This window comes from Choristoneura fumiferana, chromosome 5, assembly GCF_025370935.1.
Source record: "Choristoneura fumiferana chromosome 5, NRCan_CFum_1, whole genome shotgun sequence".
NCBI classification, from domain to species: domain Eukaryota; kingdom Metazoa; phylum Arthropoda; class Insecta; order Lepidoptera; family Tortricidae; genus Choristoneura; species Choristoneura fumiferana.
The window spans coordinates 19817947-19832173 of record NC_133476.1 but is presented as its reverse complement, the minus strand read 5'-3'; the positions used below and the strand labels follow the sequence as shown (position 1 = coordinate 19832173).

The window sequence follows — 14227 nt, the reverse complement described above, 5'->3', positions numbered from 1 at the left end:
TTTCTTTAAATCGAATCAGGCAATGTTGGGGCCAGAGGGCAAAGTTGAAGCAGTTTAACCGTAAACTGCTACAACTTTGCCCTCTGGCCCCAACATTGCCTGGTTCGATTTAGAGTCGATAACTTAGCACTCTTAGGGGATGTTTCACCATCCATTGATTAGCGTTAACCGATGGTTAAATGCGATGCCGTCTCCGTCTATTCGAACAAAACAAATAGAGACGGCATCAGACCTAACCGTCAGTTAACACTAATCAATGGATGGTGAAACAGCCCCTTATAGGTTTTAAACTTTTATCTACCGTAGGCACCGACCTACTTACTATAGGTAATCAGCGTTGCCCTCGACACTCGTACTCGGGGCCGCCAGAGGACCTACTGCACCTCACATCGGGCGCAGTTGCATGGCTCAACACCCTGAATGATCACATTTAGCACGTTGTATTTGTATTGTTATTGTTTTTGTATTCTGTAACTTTGTGTGTATGTACCTATACATTATAAGCCTATTTCAAATGTATGCCATACGATTAAATAGGTAATCATCATCATCATCATCCCAGCCTATATACTTACGTCCCACTGCTGTGCACAGGCCTCCTCTGAGAACAAGAGGGCTTGGGCCATAGTTCCCACGCGGGCCCTGTGCGGATCGGGAACTTCACACGCACCATTGAATTGCTTCGCAGGTTTGTGCAGGTTTATCCTCGCGATGTTTTCTTTTACCGTAAAGCTCGTGGTAAATTTCTAATGTAATTTCGCAGATGAATTTCGAATAACTCAAAGGAACTCTTTTCAAACTGTAATGCCGTAATTTTTTATTCAAACAATGATAATGTTTTTCGGCATGAAACCCATTTTCCATTTCCTGACCATTAAGTACCGTACCCAACACTATCCTTTAACAAGTGGCCAAAGTAAACACTCGTGTTTTCAAACCCTATCTCTGTTATCGACCAAGTAGGTCGCACTTGTTTGTCAGCCACTTGAAACAGATACCGGGAGGAAAATTTGCGGCCCTCGCCTCCGCCACTCCTTGCGAATTCCCGGCAGATAGCTGACATGTCATTGTGTTGTGATGCACTGGCAACGATAACTGTCAAGTGATAAGAGCGAACATGGTGGTAATCTTCGTGATAACGTTAGAGAAATTTTGCAAGAGTATTAAAAAAATTGCCGTGGTGGTGGTGGACGAGTGCAGTGGCGTAGCTACCGGAGGGCTAGACGGGGCAGTGCCCCGGGGCCCCCAAGCTCAGGGGGCCCCTCGGACTATGACTTACAAACTGTAAATGAATTCGGAACACGACGAATACCGAACAAACGATTTAATAAAGTTTAGTTGGGGCCCTAGTTTATTTTTTGCCCCAGGGCCTTTGGTTAACCGCTACGCCACTGGACGAGTGGTTTGACCTATACCTATGGTCTCAAGCAGAGGGTCGTGGGTTCAAACCTCTGAGTTTTTCGAAAGATTCAATGGTGTGTGTGAAGTTCCCAATTCGCACTGGGCCCGCGTGGGAACTACGGCCCAAGCCCTCTCATTCTGAGAGGAGGCCTGTGCCCAGCAGTGGGATGTATATAAGCTGGGATGATGATGATTAAAAAAATAACGCTTGCTTTCTTAGCTGAGTCACAGAATAAGTAATAGTACAAGTGGCGTTACGCGGCGCGACTAGTTCGAGCGAGACTGCGAGCGTGCATGCCTGGCGGTGCTCATAGCCCTAGTGAGTTAACCCACGCCGGCGTGGGGTGTTTTGATACTTACAGAATCGCACCTATATCGCGGAGTGCGCCACGCCTGGCTGAGTGTACTTTTTGTGTTGTCCATGCATTGTCATCCGAAGTACCTTTATTGTACCAAATTTCAAGTCAAATCTGATTAATAGAAATTAGACTAAGATTTGAAGATGTCATATGACACCTATCTTTTGTACATATTTATCAATTGTCTTCTAAACTATAGTTTATGATTGAAGTTGCTTATGTTATGTATCTGAAATATCCAAAGTTCAAATGAAACAGCGGCGATGTAAATAATTAATGTCATAAATAATTCCGACATATTCACAAAAACATGCAAAAAAATGTAAACATCATGTCACTTGGACAGTTGAATACCTATCGACTGTAAAACTAAAGGGCTGTCACGAAAGCTTATAGAATACCGTTTTAACCGACTGTTCGAAGGAGGATATGTTTTTCGAGCGTATACTGACATGTATATTTCTTTTATTCTCTCTGTAGCCTAAACAACTGGACGATTTTCAACATATGAGGTAAGTATCATCATATCATTAATACCTACATCAAAACTGCCGAAGTCAAATAGAATATAATAATAACTCAAAATGGTATCCTACTTCCCACTAATATTATAATTGCGAAGTTTTGTAAGTCTGTTTGTTTGTTTACTGCATCACGTCTAAACCGCTGAACTGATTGAGATGAAATTCGATATACAGATAGATTGAGCCCCGGGGAAGGACATGTATAGTCTTTATCACGGAAAATTGCATAGTTCCCGCGGGATAGCGATAACTGAATTCTACGCGGAAGGAGACGCTGGTACCATCAGCCAAATATGTGGTGTACCACCCTAGAGATGATAATCGTTTGCATGTCATAAAACAATAATGCCAAAAGACGTGTCTGTCAACTTGAAAGTTCGGCTTTAGCGACATATTAATTTGATAGGAACTTGTTTAAAAATTGGTAGACCATTTATTTGGCTGATGGTACCTAACGGCTAGTCCACGACAAAATAATGGAGGCGTCTGTTTGTTTGTTTTGTTACCTCGTCAGGTCTAAACCGTTGAACCGATTTAGATGAAATTCGTCTCACAAATAGGTTGAGTCCCGGGGAGGACATCATCATCATCATCATCCCAGCCTATATACGTCCCACTGCTGGGCACAGGCCTCCTCTCAGAACAAGAGGGCTTGGGCCATAGTTCCCACGCGGGCCCAGTGCGGATCGGGAACTTCACACGCACCATTGAATTGCTTCGCAGGTTTGTGCAGGTTTCCTCAAGATGTTTTCCTTCACCGCAAAGCTCGTGGTAAATTTCAAATGTAACTCCGCACATGAATTTAGAAAAACTCAGAGGTGCGAGCCGGGGTTTGAACCTACGACCCTCTGCTTGAGAGGCGATAGGTCAAACCACTCGGCCACCACGGCTTCATAAGGATAGTTTTTATGACGGATAATCTACTAAATGGGTTATTATTTCGAGAGGTTCAATAGTGTTCAGACTCAAATTTTCAGTTATAAAATTAGAAATATATCGTTTATTGTTTTTAAGTTGCTTATGATATTATCACTGAAACTTGCGGTAAATACATTTTATTCTATTTTATCTTTTTTTCCACAATAACTTAAATTTTCTGCACAAAAGTCAGTTACGTGGTCAGGTTCGGATTATCCCTGATTACTTTGTAGTATTGTAAAAAATACAAGGTATAGAAAAACTTGCTGTTTAAAACATGGATTGAATGTTCATAATATGATATACCATGCATGCAAACATAAAAAAATTAGGACATTGATAAGACTATTTTTTTCTACATTTCCCGTTGTTCCAAAATACACCATCATTTTCGTAGCCACACTTATTAAGTATATTTTAAACAAAAAAAAGAGGTCAAACCTCCTGTAAATCCTTTTTTAACTATAAGCAACTTTGAAAATAAGACTGCGTCAATATAACGTATAATGTTTATCGCAAGTCATAATTATTTATCTATAATTAATGTAATAAAGGTTCAGTTAGATTTGCGTCAAAGATCGAGCGTCATTTTCGTTACGGTTGCGACTTGGTAAGTATTGGGTAAATAAATATAATGTTTTACTGGTGCTGTGTCATTTGCAGTTAAGTTATTCAATATTGATTTCATTTGCTTCAAATCTATAGGATATTTACTGCAGAGCCGCGAAAGTAAGAGCTTTTCAATTTCGTGGTCATCATTTTCGTGGTCCTATGGGCCACGACCTGATTAAAGACCACGAAAAAGATGATTTTCCCTACAAGTAGAAAAAATACAGAACACTTTTTACAGAATTTTCTGCTTTTTACAGTGTATCGTTTATGCCGTTATTGATTTAATTGATTTAAACGAAGAATGGTTGACCGTCAACAACATTTGCTCCAGGTGTGGTTATAGGAGTTATGACCAGTGCGTCGCCAATTTTGTTAACTGGCGAGAGGTTCAAGAATTATTTTGCCCTGAGTGTACGTGTGAAATGTATATATCTAAATATTAAAAGAAAACTTCGTCATTTAGAGGAGCATTTTGTTGTAACATAATTTCGTTCTGGTTTACCGTAGACCTGCACGGGGGGAAGGTATTGAAAACTGTTTTGGTTTGTGAGTTGAAGTTATTAATCTTACTTTAATTAAGTAATTTCTAGATAGTATTTAAAAGGTTACAAAAATGACAATTTGAAGTCGTCATTTTCGTGGTCAAGTTTTAATTTTTTTTATATAGATATAGATTGTCTATTTCTGTTGATACCTGATTAATTAAATAATGCTTATTCGTTTTCTCATTATGATCGGATTTTCATTCAAATAGTACAATTATAAGATTTTAAAATAAACAAAATGTTCTTTTTCGTGGTCTCGATGCTCATTTTCGTTACCGTTAAAATTGGATTTTTGCTTTTTTTTAACCAAAATAAACTTTATCGATCTCTTATAATATAAAGCATCTTATCGGTACATATCCTTATGTTCAAAATAAAACAGACCACATCAAAATGTGTGTTTTTATTTCTGTAACATTTATCTTACACCTCAAATAATTACCCAAATATCAAGCATCCACTTGTTTACCGGGGTGTTACTTGTTTCAATGTACCTATAGGTATACATAGGTGTATGTATATGTATATACGTGGACGTATTTTTTATACTCTAGATTAAACGCAAGATAGTGATTCGTCATGCTGTTATCGCTTAAGACGTACAGACGTAGATATAAATATAAAATTTATGGATAACATAATCGATAAACCGTGGCTTTTTATTATGACAGATAGCCAATTTTTTATGATGTTGCAGTAGGGCTGTGATAAATTTGCATGGAGTTAACAATGCCCAACCCATATAAAAAAGAAGAGCTAACAGTTATTAAGAGCGTTTATACCTGCTGAGCTGGCATTGTTGCATTATTATTAGTTTTTCTCGATTACATAATAATAAAAAATTTAATGAAAATTAAAAATGTGGTCTGTTCTTAATATATAGATAAGTTAATGTGTGTGTACTCCAATAATTATTCGTGATAGACTTAAATTCTTTAAAAACGAACAAATGTTTATTAACGGTTTTTAAAGAAAATAAAAGTCTATCATGCATAATTATTGGAGTAGACACATTAACTTATATATTGAGAATAGTTCTAACAGACCACATTTTTAATTTTCATTTAATTTTTATGGAATTATCGAGAAAAACTAACAAAAATTCAACGTTGCCAGCTCAGCAGGTAAACGCTCTTAATGCGCGGTTAAAGAATGAGGGTAGCCCGAGCGCGATCTACACAACATTAACATCTACCCGTAAATTCTTCAGTATACCCGCGATTATGCACCCATGATATTGCACCGCAATATCGGAGGAGTACACTACATAAATACGAAAAATTAAATTCCGAAAGTCGGAATCACGAACTTCAAAATACCGATTTTTATAATTCCGAATGTTTTAAAACTCCTAATATGACTAAGTATTCCGATTCTTCATAAATCCGATTTTTATAAATCCGAAAATTAAAAATACCTGATGTTTAAACATACGATTTTCAAAATTTCGAATTTTAATAAACCGAACAATAAGAAGTCCGACTCATTAATAATCCGAAATGTCAAAAATACGAATTTCGATTACGAAAATACCGATTTTCAAAATTCCGAATATCACTACACCGATCAATAATAAATCCCGACTTATTAACTTCAGCTATGTAGGCAAGATTAGCCTAAAAGAGTATTTACTTACTGTTATTGATTTTCAGCAATGTGACACAAGGTCGACGGAGCTCCGCTATTCCGCGCAGTTAAATTATGGCGCTTCGCGCCTTGTCGCAATTCTAACCTAACCTAACCTAACCTAACCTAAGTATGCAGGTCAATTGATCTAAATTGATTGATATTAATTGGAGATTTGAAATCAAGATTCCGATTATTAAAACCACGAAGTTTATTTTGCCGAATGTCATATTTCCGAATTAGCGATGTCATTTCGGAAAATTGATAATCGGAATACTGTATACTTCGGGCCAACAACATTTCGTGCTTTTGATTCTTCGGTGTTTTTAAAATCGGATATTAAAAAAATGAATATTTTGAAATTTTTAATTTAAAAAATAATTTTTTTTTCGTGTTTTTAAGTAATCGGAATTATATGTCTTAGGAATTGTGAAAATCGGAATTTTGAAAATCGTAATTAGCAAATTCGGAATAAAATATTTCGGAGTATTTGGGTGTTCCCATATCGGAGGTCATAAAGGTAGTAATCAAGATTTGCATTCCGTAACAAATTTACTAAACGTACCTTAGATTATGTTCACTATGCGGCTCGATGGGCATAGAACCCCAGTAGTCCATACTGACCTCATTCCTATTAGTTTGCACCCACGTCAATAAGTGCGTGAACTACTTATCGTCGGTGATACTGCAATACCGCGTAACTAGCTTGCTCCTTAAAAGCCCTTCTACACGGTCGGGACCAACCGCCGACCATCGTGTCCTTGGTCGGGTTGACTGAAGCGCTCGCGTCGGCCGACAGCGTTCCATACGGTTGGGGCCGACCACGGACGCAGCCCTCGCGAGGGATGCGCTCGCGACCAAGGCCGTTGACATCAACCAAATATCGGTCGGGTCAACAGATTTCTACACTGTCCATTTTTAAATCAACCCGACCAAGGACACGATGGTCGGCGGTTGGTCCCGACCGTGTAGAAGGGCTTTAAGGTATATTTTCTACTGTACTAACAGTACTAACATTGTACTGTTCTGACAGTGATAATTAGACCTATGGAAAATCTAGTTACGCGGTATTGCAGTGTCACCGACGTTATGCCATCTCGTTCTCGACTAAGTAAATACGTGTAAGCACTGCTTTTTAACCAATAGAACTGTACTTTATAAACTACGATTAGAAACACAAACCCGGAAAAGAAAAGTCATCATTGCAGCTAATTAGTGTCTTATTTGTTTGTTGAAGCGGAAATTGGAAAGTTACGTTTCTACTTAGAATGGTTCAGGTAATTCTTGAATGGCTCCGTGCTCCAGAAAAGTATAGTTTGAAAGTCTTTGGACAAGGACCGACTGATCATCTACTTACATAGGTAGGTTCATCTATAAAATAGCACCATGACTGACTGACCGACAGACAACGTCCAGCCTCAACGAATGGAGCAAGTAACTTAAAATTTGGTTACAATACAATACAATACAATACAAAGACTCTTTATTGTACACCAGACATAGTAAGCGATACAGAAAACAAATTATTAAAATTACAAGGTGAGCAATAGGCGGCCTTAATTTAATTACTAATGGGGGGTTAATTTTTACCTTACATTAAGTATAGGTGCACTAAACTAAGAAGGGACTTATCGAAATTCCCACGGGACAGCTTATTTTTTAGTCTTTTATACATACGAGTAAGTACTCGAAGTCTGTCATAAGTTGGTTAGTGGATTATGGTTTCATTTGGCCTGTTTCTTACCGTTTCTTGTGGGGTTCTTCAAAGTCCATCAATAAACGATGTTTTCTGGCTGGTTGAAATGAGATGCGTAGAAGAACGAGAATAACTGACATGGCAAAGCGGATTAACTCGTTGAAGTAGCATAATGGACAGGCAATATCATAAAGTAGGTACGGAAAACAGATGGAGTGTGGGCCGAAAAGTTCTCAAAGACCGAGGTTCAGGAAGCACAGCGTGGAACGTCCACCAACGAGATGGAGGGAGACTTGATTGAAGCCGCAGATTCATGGTGGATGCAGGCCGCTTCCAACCGAAGCAACTGGAGGTCTATAGGGGGGGCCTATGTCTAATAGTGGACGTCCTATGGTTGATATGATGATGAAAGTTAGGTAATGGTGATTTCGGTAGCCATTTTCACCAGTTTTCCTACTTGACCATGGGCACCTTTAATGGTAAATAATCACCTGCCTTTATGTTGGTTGTCATGATCAATAACACCTGTTGTTCTAGTGACATAAATGAAATTGCGTGCACCATCCTGAATCATTCGATTGTTCTATGTATAATTTACAGAACAGTGACTCAAGATCTGCTAATAAAAATGATTATTAGCTCAAGGTACGTAATTAGCGGCTTCATGGAATCTTCGTTAATTATATTAATTGCTTTAAATAATTGAATGTTACGGAATATATTATTCCAACATGATATGACGAGAAAAATAAATGTAGTTAAGTGTATGTATAGTACATATCGCTGGAAGAATTTACTGGTAGATTCAAATACTTGTAAGAATCTTATTGTACCATTCGTTAAAGTATCTAAATTTAATATTCTTAATGGTTTTTAAGAAAAAACCAACAGTGACGACACGATTCCTACGGGTTGTTTCCGAAACGATGAATCACTTATATTTTTCTAATATCATTTGTGGTCTAGTTGGACTTTCTGGCGCGTAAAGCTACAGGACGTGGTGGGATCGGGCGTTCTTTTTGCTACCAGTCCCACTTGTCCACCCACCCACTTGCTCGTTTGCCATCCAGTCGAATAAAAAAAAAGTCCTATTCTAATAACGTTCAATGTAAAAAACATCGATAGTCTCTAACCACAAAGACTACACACAAACTGAGAACAAAGCGTGGTTTTGTTGAATAACTAACTTGAATCCAAATGACTGGTCGATTTAACTTAAAATCTGCAAAAACTAACACCAATAACTTCATAAATAAACGGTCATCAAATAACATTTTTCCATTAACTGTTAATCGCTAATTTTTCGGTGAGCCCATGATTTTGCAGATTTTAATTGCTTTGAGTAATAAACCCGGTGAATAAACCTGATTTTTGCGTACATATGAAAAAAAAACGGCACTGATAACGTTTGTGGCAACCCTATCAGAAGTACTTGAAAATCCCCGAAAGCGCGGGAATTTAACGAGGTGGCGTCGCTGAAATTATTCAGTACCTGCGTCGGTTTCGACTAAGCTCCTTCTCAGACCTCCCGGTAAGTCTAGTACTTAATTCATAATGCAATCACTCAAATTTTATTGATCCAATCATATTATGTAGAACAGTTTTTTTTCTTTTCTATGGTTCCAATGTGCATCGCGTAATTTGTGGCCAGCTTTAAAATTGACCTTTTTGACATAGTTGTTTTCCTTTATATTTATTTTAAAGGCTTACTTTGATCCATGGCCATATGGCCAGAAGCTTTTAATCTCTCTAGTGTCTCTTGCTCATCATCACAGATTTCTTAAAGATTCGTAAGGAACCTACCAGGGTGGTGCTAGTTAAATTGGGGTTATTGTGTAAAACCTCGGATAGCTGCGGAAGAGAGGGGGGAAGGTGTAAGTTGTATGTACAACGTACTTACGTGGCATATAAAATATTCCGCACTATGGGGCGAAAGGTCGTAGTTGGAAAAAGTATTTAATTTGTTCGCATCTAATAGATCCCTTGTTTAAAATGAACAGCACCTGTTTTTGATACCACGTCATCTACATTCATGAACTTACAATCACGTGGCAGACTTTTGATTCGACTTTTTCAATTTCCTTTTCTGCTAAGCCAATTGTTAAGCAAGGGTTTATTCAAGACGAGATAGGAACTACCTCAGCTACACACTTACCTCATCGTTCTGCAGTCAGCGACCGTCACCATCATTTGGCACCTCATCACCTTAACCGTGCCTTAACCTTACAGCCCATCGGCAAGAATCTAACCTACGTCACTTCAGGGTCCAAAGTTATCCAGTCGAGGCCTTTAATGTTAAATTGTAGAAGGCGTCTTATCTACGTAAATTAGATACACTACTCTCCAATCATCAATTAACTTCATGGCTGTTTTCATAGTCTATTTCACTCTTATGATTTTTTGAGTACCCATACTAGTCATTTAGACTACGTTATTAGCTTTATCATGATCAGCCCGAACACGTCCACAGTTGAATTACTTTGACGATGTTGTCTGTCTACTTATTGCTAGTGGGTAGACTACCACCGCTGAATCTGCCTTTTCGCTATGTGTTATGTACCTATGTTCTTAGAGGCTATGTGATCAACCCAACGCCACCTTAACTAACATGTTCTTCGAGCTATGTCGATGACATAGCATTTCTTTCCACCAATTTGCTACTGCTGTAACAGTGACCTAGTTTCCTATCCTTCGGACATCATTTCATAGTCTCAGTTCTCTATCTTATCAAAGCTTCAGATAGCCTTCTATCTTTTGCCTTTACAAGTGGTAGATGGTTCTAGACCACATTCTAGATTAGCAGTAGCAAATTAAGTCTTTAAAAGCTAGCTCATTTCTGACACCATTCTTGTCCTTTACCACACAACTATGTTAACTGCAGATATCTTCATGCAAGCACGTAAGCTGAGTAAAAAGGGGTTGCGTTTTAAAAAGTTGAAGTATTACATTGCTTTTGAAATCGTCCTTCTCAGATATTACGAAGATATTGATAGATAGTACTGCATGTGTCTATGATAGATTATAGTGTAGATCATCAAAACCTTTTCTAACGTTAAATATGTTATTGTTTACAGATCTCAACCAAAGAACTCACAATGTCTCTCGAAGAGGTAAGCATCTTCTTGTCCTTAACCTTTGTTAGTTTAACCTGTAGTCGTAACAAAAGAACGAAAATAAAAATAAATCTGAATAATTACCAATAGGTATAGGTACTCTGAAACAGTTTCAGAAAAAAAGGTATTTTTATCATGCATTTCGATAGAAAGATTAATTATGTGGAAGTAGGCATTTAAAGCCTAAAATTAGATTTTCTTACAAGTGCTTTAGTATAATCTAATCGATACGTAAGTACCTACTCGTACCTACACACAAAAACACACACGCATGCAAAAAGCAATATATTCCGTGAGACTTTAATGATAAGTAAGTAGATAAAATTCACGTAAATGTGGGTATTTTTATCGTTTAGGTGCTTAAAAGTAATCGTAAAGTTCCTAATTATTAGATAAGTTAGTGAAAGTGTTATCAGCCGACATTTCTTTGGTGTGGTGTAAAAACGCATCGTGTCACCTGCATGGGCTGCATGTTATCGGATACGTGTACTTTTTTATCTGTTATTATGATAATAGTTGCGTCACGTAATTTGTTTATTTATACCTAATTTCGTATTTCCAAAGGCGGTAAAACAAGCTCCAAAAAGAAAGAGTTAAAACTCATGACCTAGGTATTGTACTTTCATGAAACTGGAAGAAGCCTAGAGGAACAGGGATCAAAAGTTTTTCTTAAGTATAGTAGAATCAAATTTCCCTTGTCAATCCATTTGGCGTTCCGGCCCCGTATAACTAAAGTCCAAAAAGTTTATATATATACCTAGTCTTTAGTAGCTGCTAACTCGTTACATTGTAGCTGCTACTCACAACTTTGTTAGCTAGCGTCCTGCACGAACCATGTCCCTACTTTTCCTTGATGACAACAATAGTCTTTGTACTATCAAGGATGCTTCTCTTAGAGAAAGATTTTGAATCAGTTTTGTATTTCCAAAGATTGCCCGCTACTCCAGGGATATTACCTGTTAGTTTATCACTTTATGTTGACGTCATACCTTAATTGTTACAGCAATTCAAACAAGTGAGCGACTCCGTGAGGAACTGGAAGACCAAGCCCGCTGACAGCGAGAACCTGGCTCTGTACTCCCTGTACAAGCAGGCCATCGCCGGCGACGTCAATATCCGTAAGTTCTTGATGATGGTTCAGAACAGGGGCGTCTATTGCTCACTGTTGCTTGCGATTCACGCGAACAGTATAGGAAGTTGGGCGAAAAGGAGGCAACGTAGTGAGTGTGGCTAAGTTCCTCGTAACACACAAACCAAATCCTTAGTCCACTCTCTAACAGAAGCCTGCTGACCTTCTTGACTATTTAGTTTGCTTTCTAGACGGGCTGTTCTTCTCTTAGAACACGCTGATGAATGCCTTAGAGGCACTGGTAATCACTTTGTCACTCAGCCTTACAATAGGATTTCCAATCCTTCGTGGTTGGTTAATAATCCGCTATCTTATGGCACTCATAACGACAGAGCCGATAAGCGCTGGAGCATTTTATTACAGGGTATGCTCGTAGGTATGCTCTCCCTCAATCTACTACTTAGTAGAGGAAGTACTAAACCAACTCCACATATCTTCCTACCATGGCCTTCTCCAGGCCATGAGGTAACCTTTGTATACCTAAGAAAAAGTCGCCAATTCGCTTACCATTGAATCACTTTTTTACCCGACTGCAGGTAGAGGTAGCTCTATGTTTTAACACAATTTTGTTAGCTTCACTTATAAATTATAATCTGGCTTCATCAAAGTGTGTTCTTTGTATGCAGCCTTCAAGTTTAGATGGGTGACGATAGTAATTAATAACGTAAACGACTCGGGCTGAGGTCAAGGTATACTAGAGCTAGGTTTGTACTCACACAGTTTTTTTTTCTCTGTGTATCTGTTTTCTGTATGTCTGGTGTACAATAAAGTCTTTGTATTGTATTGTTAAATCATGATGAGGAAATGGTAGTGTCAAAACTAGTCAAAAGTGCCAAAACTAGAGCTACATACACCGTTTAGGTACGCCTATCTTTCAGCTGGATTACCACTATCTTAATCAGGGGCGGACAAAAAGTGATAGTCATCTGTTACTAACAGACTAATGTAATGACGCAATTACTCGTAAATACATCAAGTCGAGACACCATACAAGATGGTGTCAACAGGTCACGGCAAAAGATCCTCGTCTTTGTGGTTTCTGAAGGTTTCTGAACTTTGAGTATTTATTATGACGTAAAAAGCGGGTCATGACGAATTTCAGGCATCTAAAAATACCTATCAACAGGTGTAATAGACGAAAACAAGTAGCATGTTTAATGTGCACTCTACTTACTATCTACCATTTATTTTGAGCAAACAGTTGTAAATATCCCAGAGCTCGATATGTAAATGCCCAATAGATGACACGGGACAGTTACGAACACTTGGACATTTACCCATTTATTTTTATAGCAGGGTAAATGTGCAAGTGTTCGCAACTGTCCCGGTAGTTGCATCTTTTCATTCGCAATGGAGGTGACAGGCAGAGTGTCATCTATTGGGCATTTGCATGTCGAACACTGGGACATTTACTACTTTTTGCTCAAAATAAATGGTAGATAGTAGGTAGAGCGCACATTAAACATATCCGGGCGGGCAAGGTTTATGAACACGACTCGATTTTCAAACATAGAGCCTATTCTAACCTAGAGACTATTTAGATATTTTAAGCCACTTATCAACTCTGAGAACAAGATTCTTAATCAAAAAAAGTCATAATAATTAATAATAATAACGATACTTATTTTGTTCCTTATAATTTACAATGCGTATATAGGTAAGTACGGTTTTTTTTGCAGTATTTATATATAAAAAAAAAACTTATGTGATATAAAGTATTACATTATTCTTTGACAATACTTACTTACAGGATTAGCTTGCTTAGCTAACATTTTTGCAAGATTTTCAGAGTTAGACACCTACATATTTTTTATAGTTTGAAGCAATGTCATTTAAGTCAGTTGACTTAATTGGCGTATTTATTACTCATTTATATTAAAATTAATAAATAACTGAAATGAAATTTTATTATTACAACACAGAATATTGACTTTTTAGTAATTGCAGTGGATCTAACTAGGTTAACCTGTATCTTAGGTACGTACGAGGTACAAAGGGATAGGAAATACTTAGAGGCCTTAAGTCGATTAGTCAGACAATAGAATTCAAGGAACTTCATTGTCTAGTGTTGATTGGTTGATCTAACCGGTTGTTGGGGATCACTTCACAATATCTACCGTCGATATAATGATAAGATCTGATTTGAACCACTCCAAGGAAAATATTTATCTAAAGCATTAGTCACAACTAGGGCAACTAGGTAAATACTTTTCATTCCCCACCATCTAACATAAGCGTGGATACAGTATTGGGTTAATGGCCTTCGCAAAATGAACTAAAATAATTTCTTTGCCCACCCGCGAC

At 37.8% G+C, this 14227-nt stretch overlaps 1 protein-coding gene across 1 annotated transcript; it reads left to right on the top strand.

Annotated features, from left to right (window-relative positions):
* Nucleotides 1–9106: 9106 nt before the first annotated feature.
* On the top strand, nucleotides 9107–11912 carry LOC141428352 (acyl-CoA-binding protein-like; the record flags this gene model as incomplete). The annotated part of the gene is given in 3 exon segments (XM_074088310.1): nucleotides 9107–9212; nucleotides 10756–10791; nucleotides 11798–11912. Coding segments are annotated over 2 exon segments (130 nt in total), but the record flags the coding sequence as incomplete, so codon positions are not given.
* Between the last annotated feature and the right edge of the window lie 2315 nt (nucleotides 11913–14227).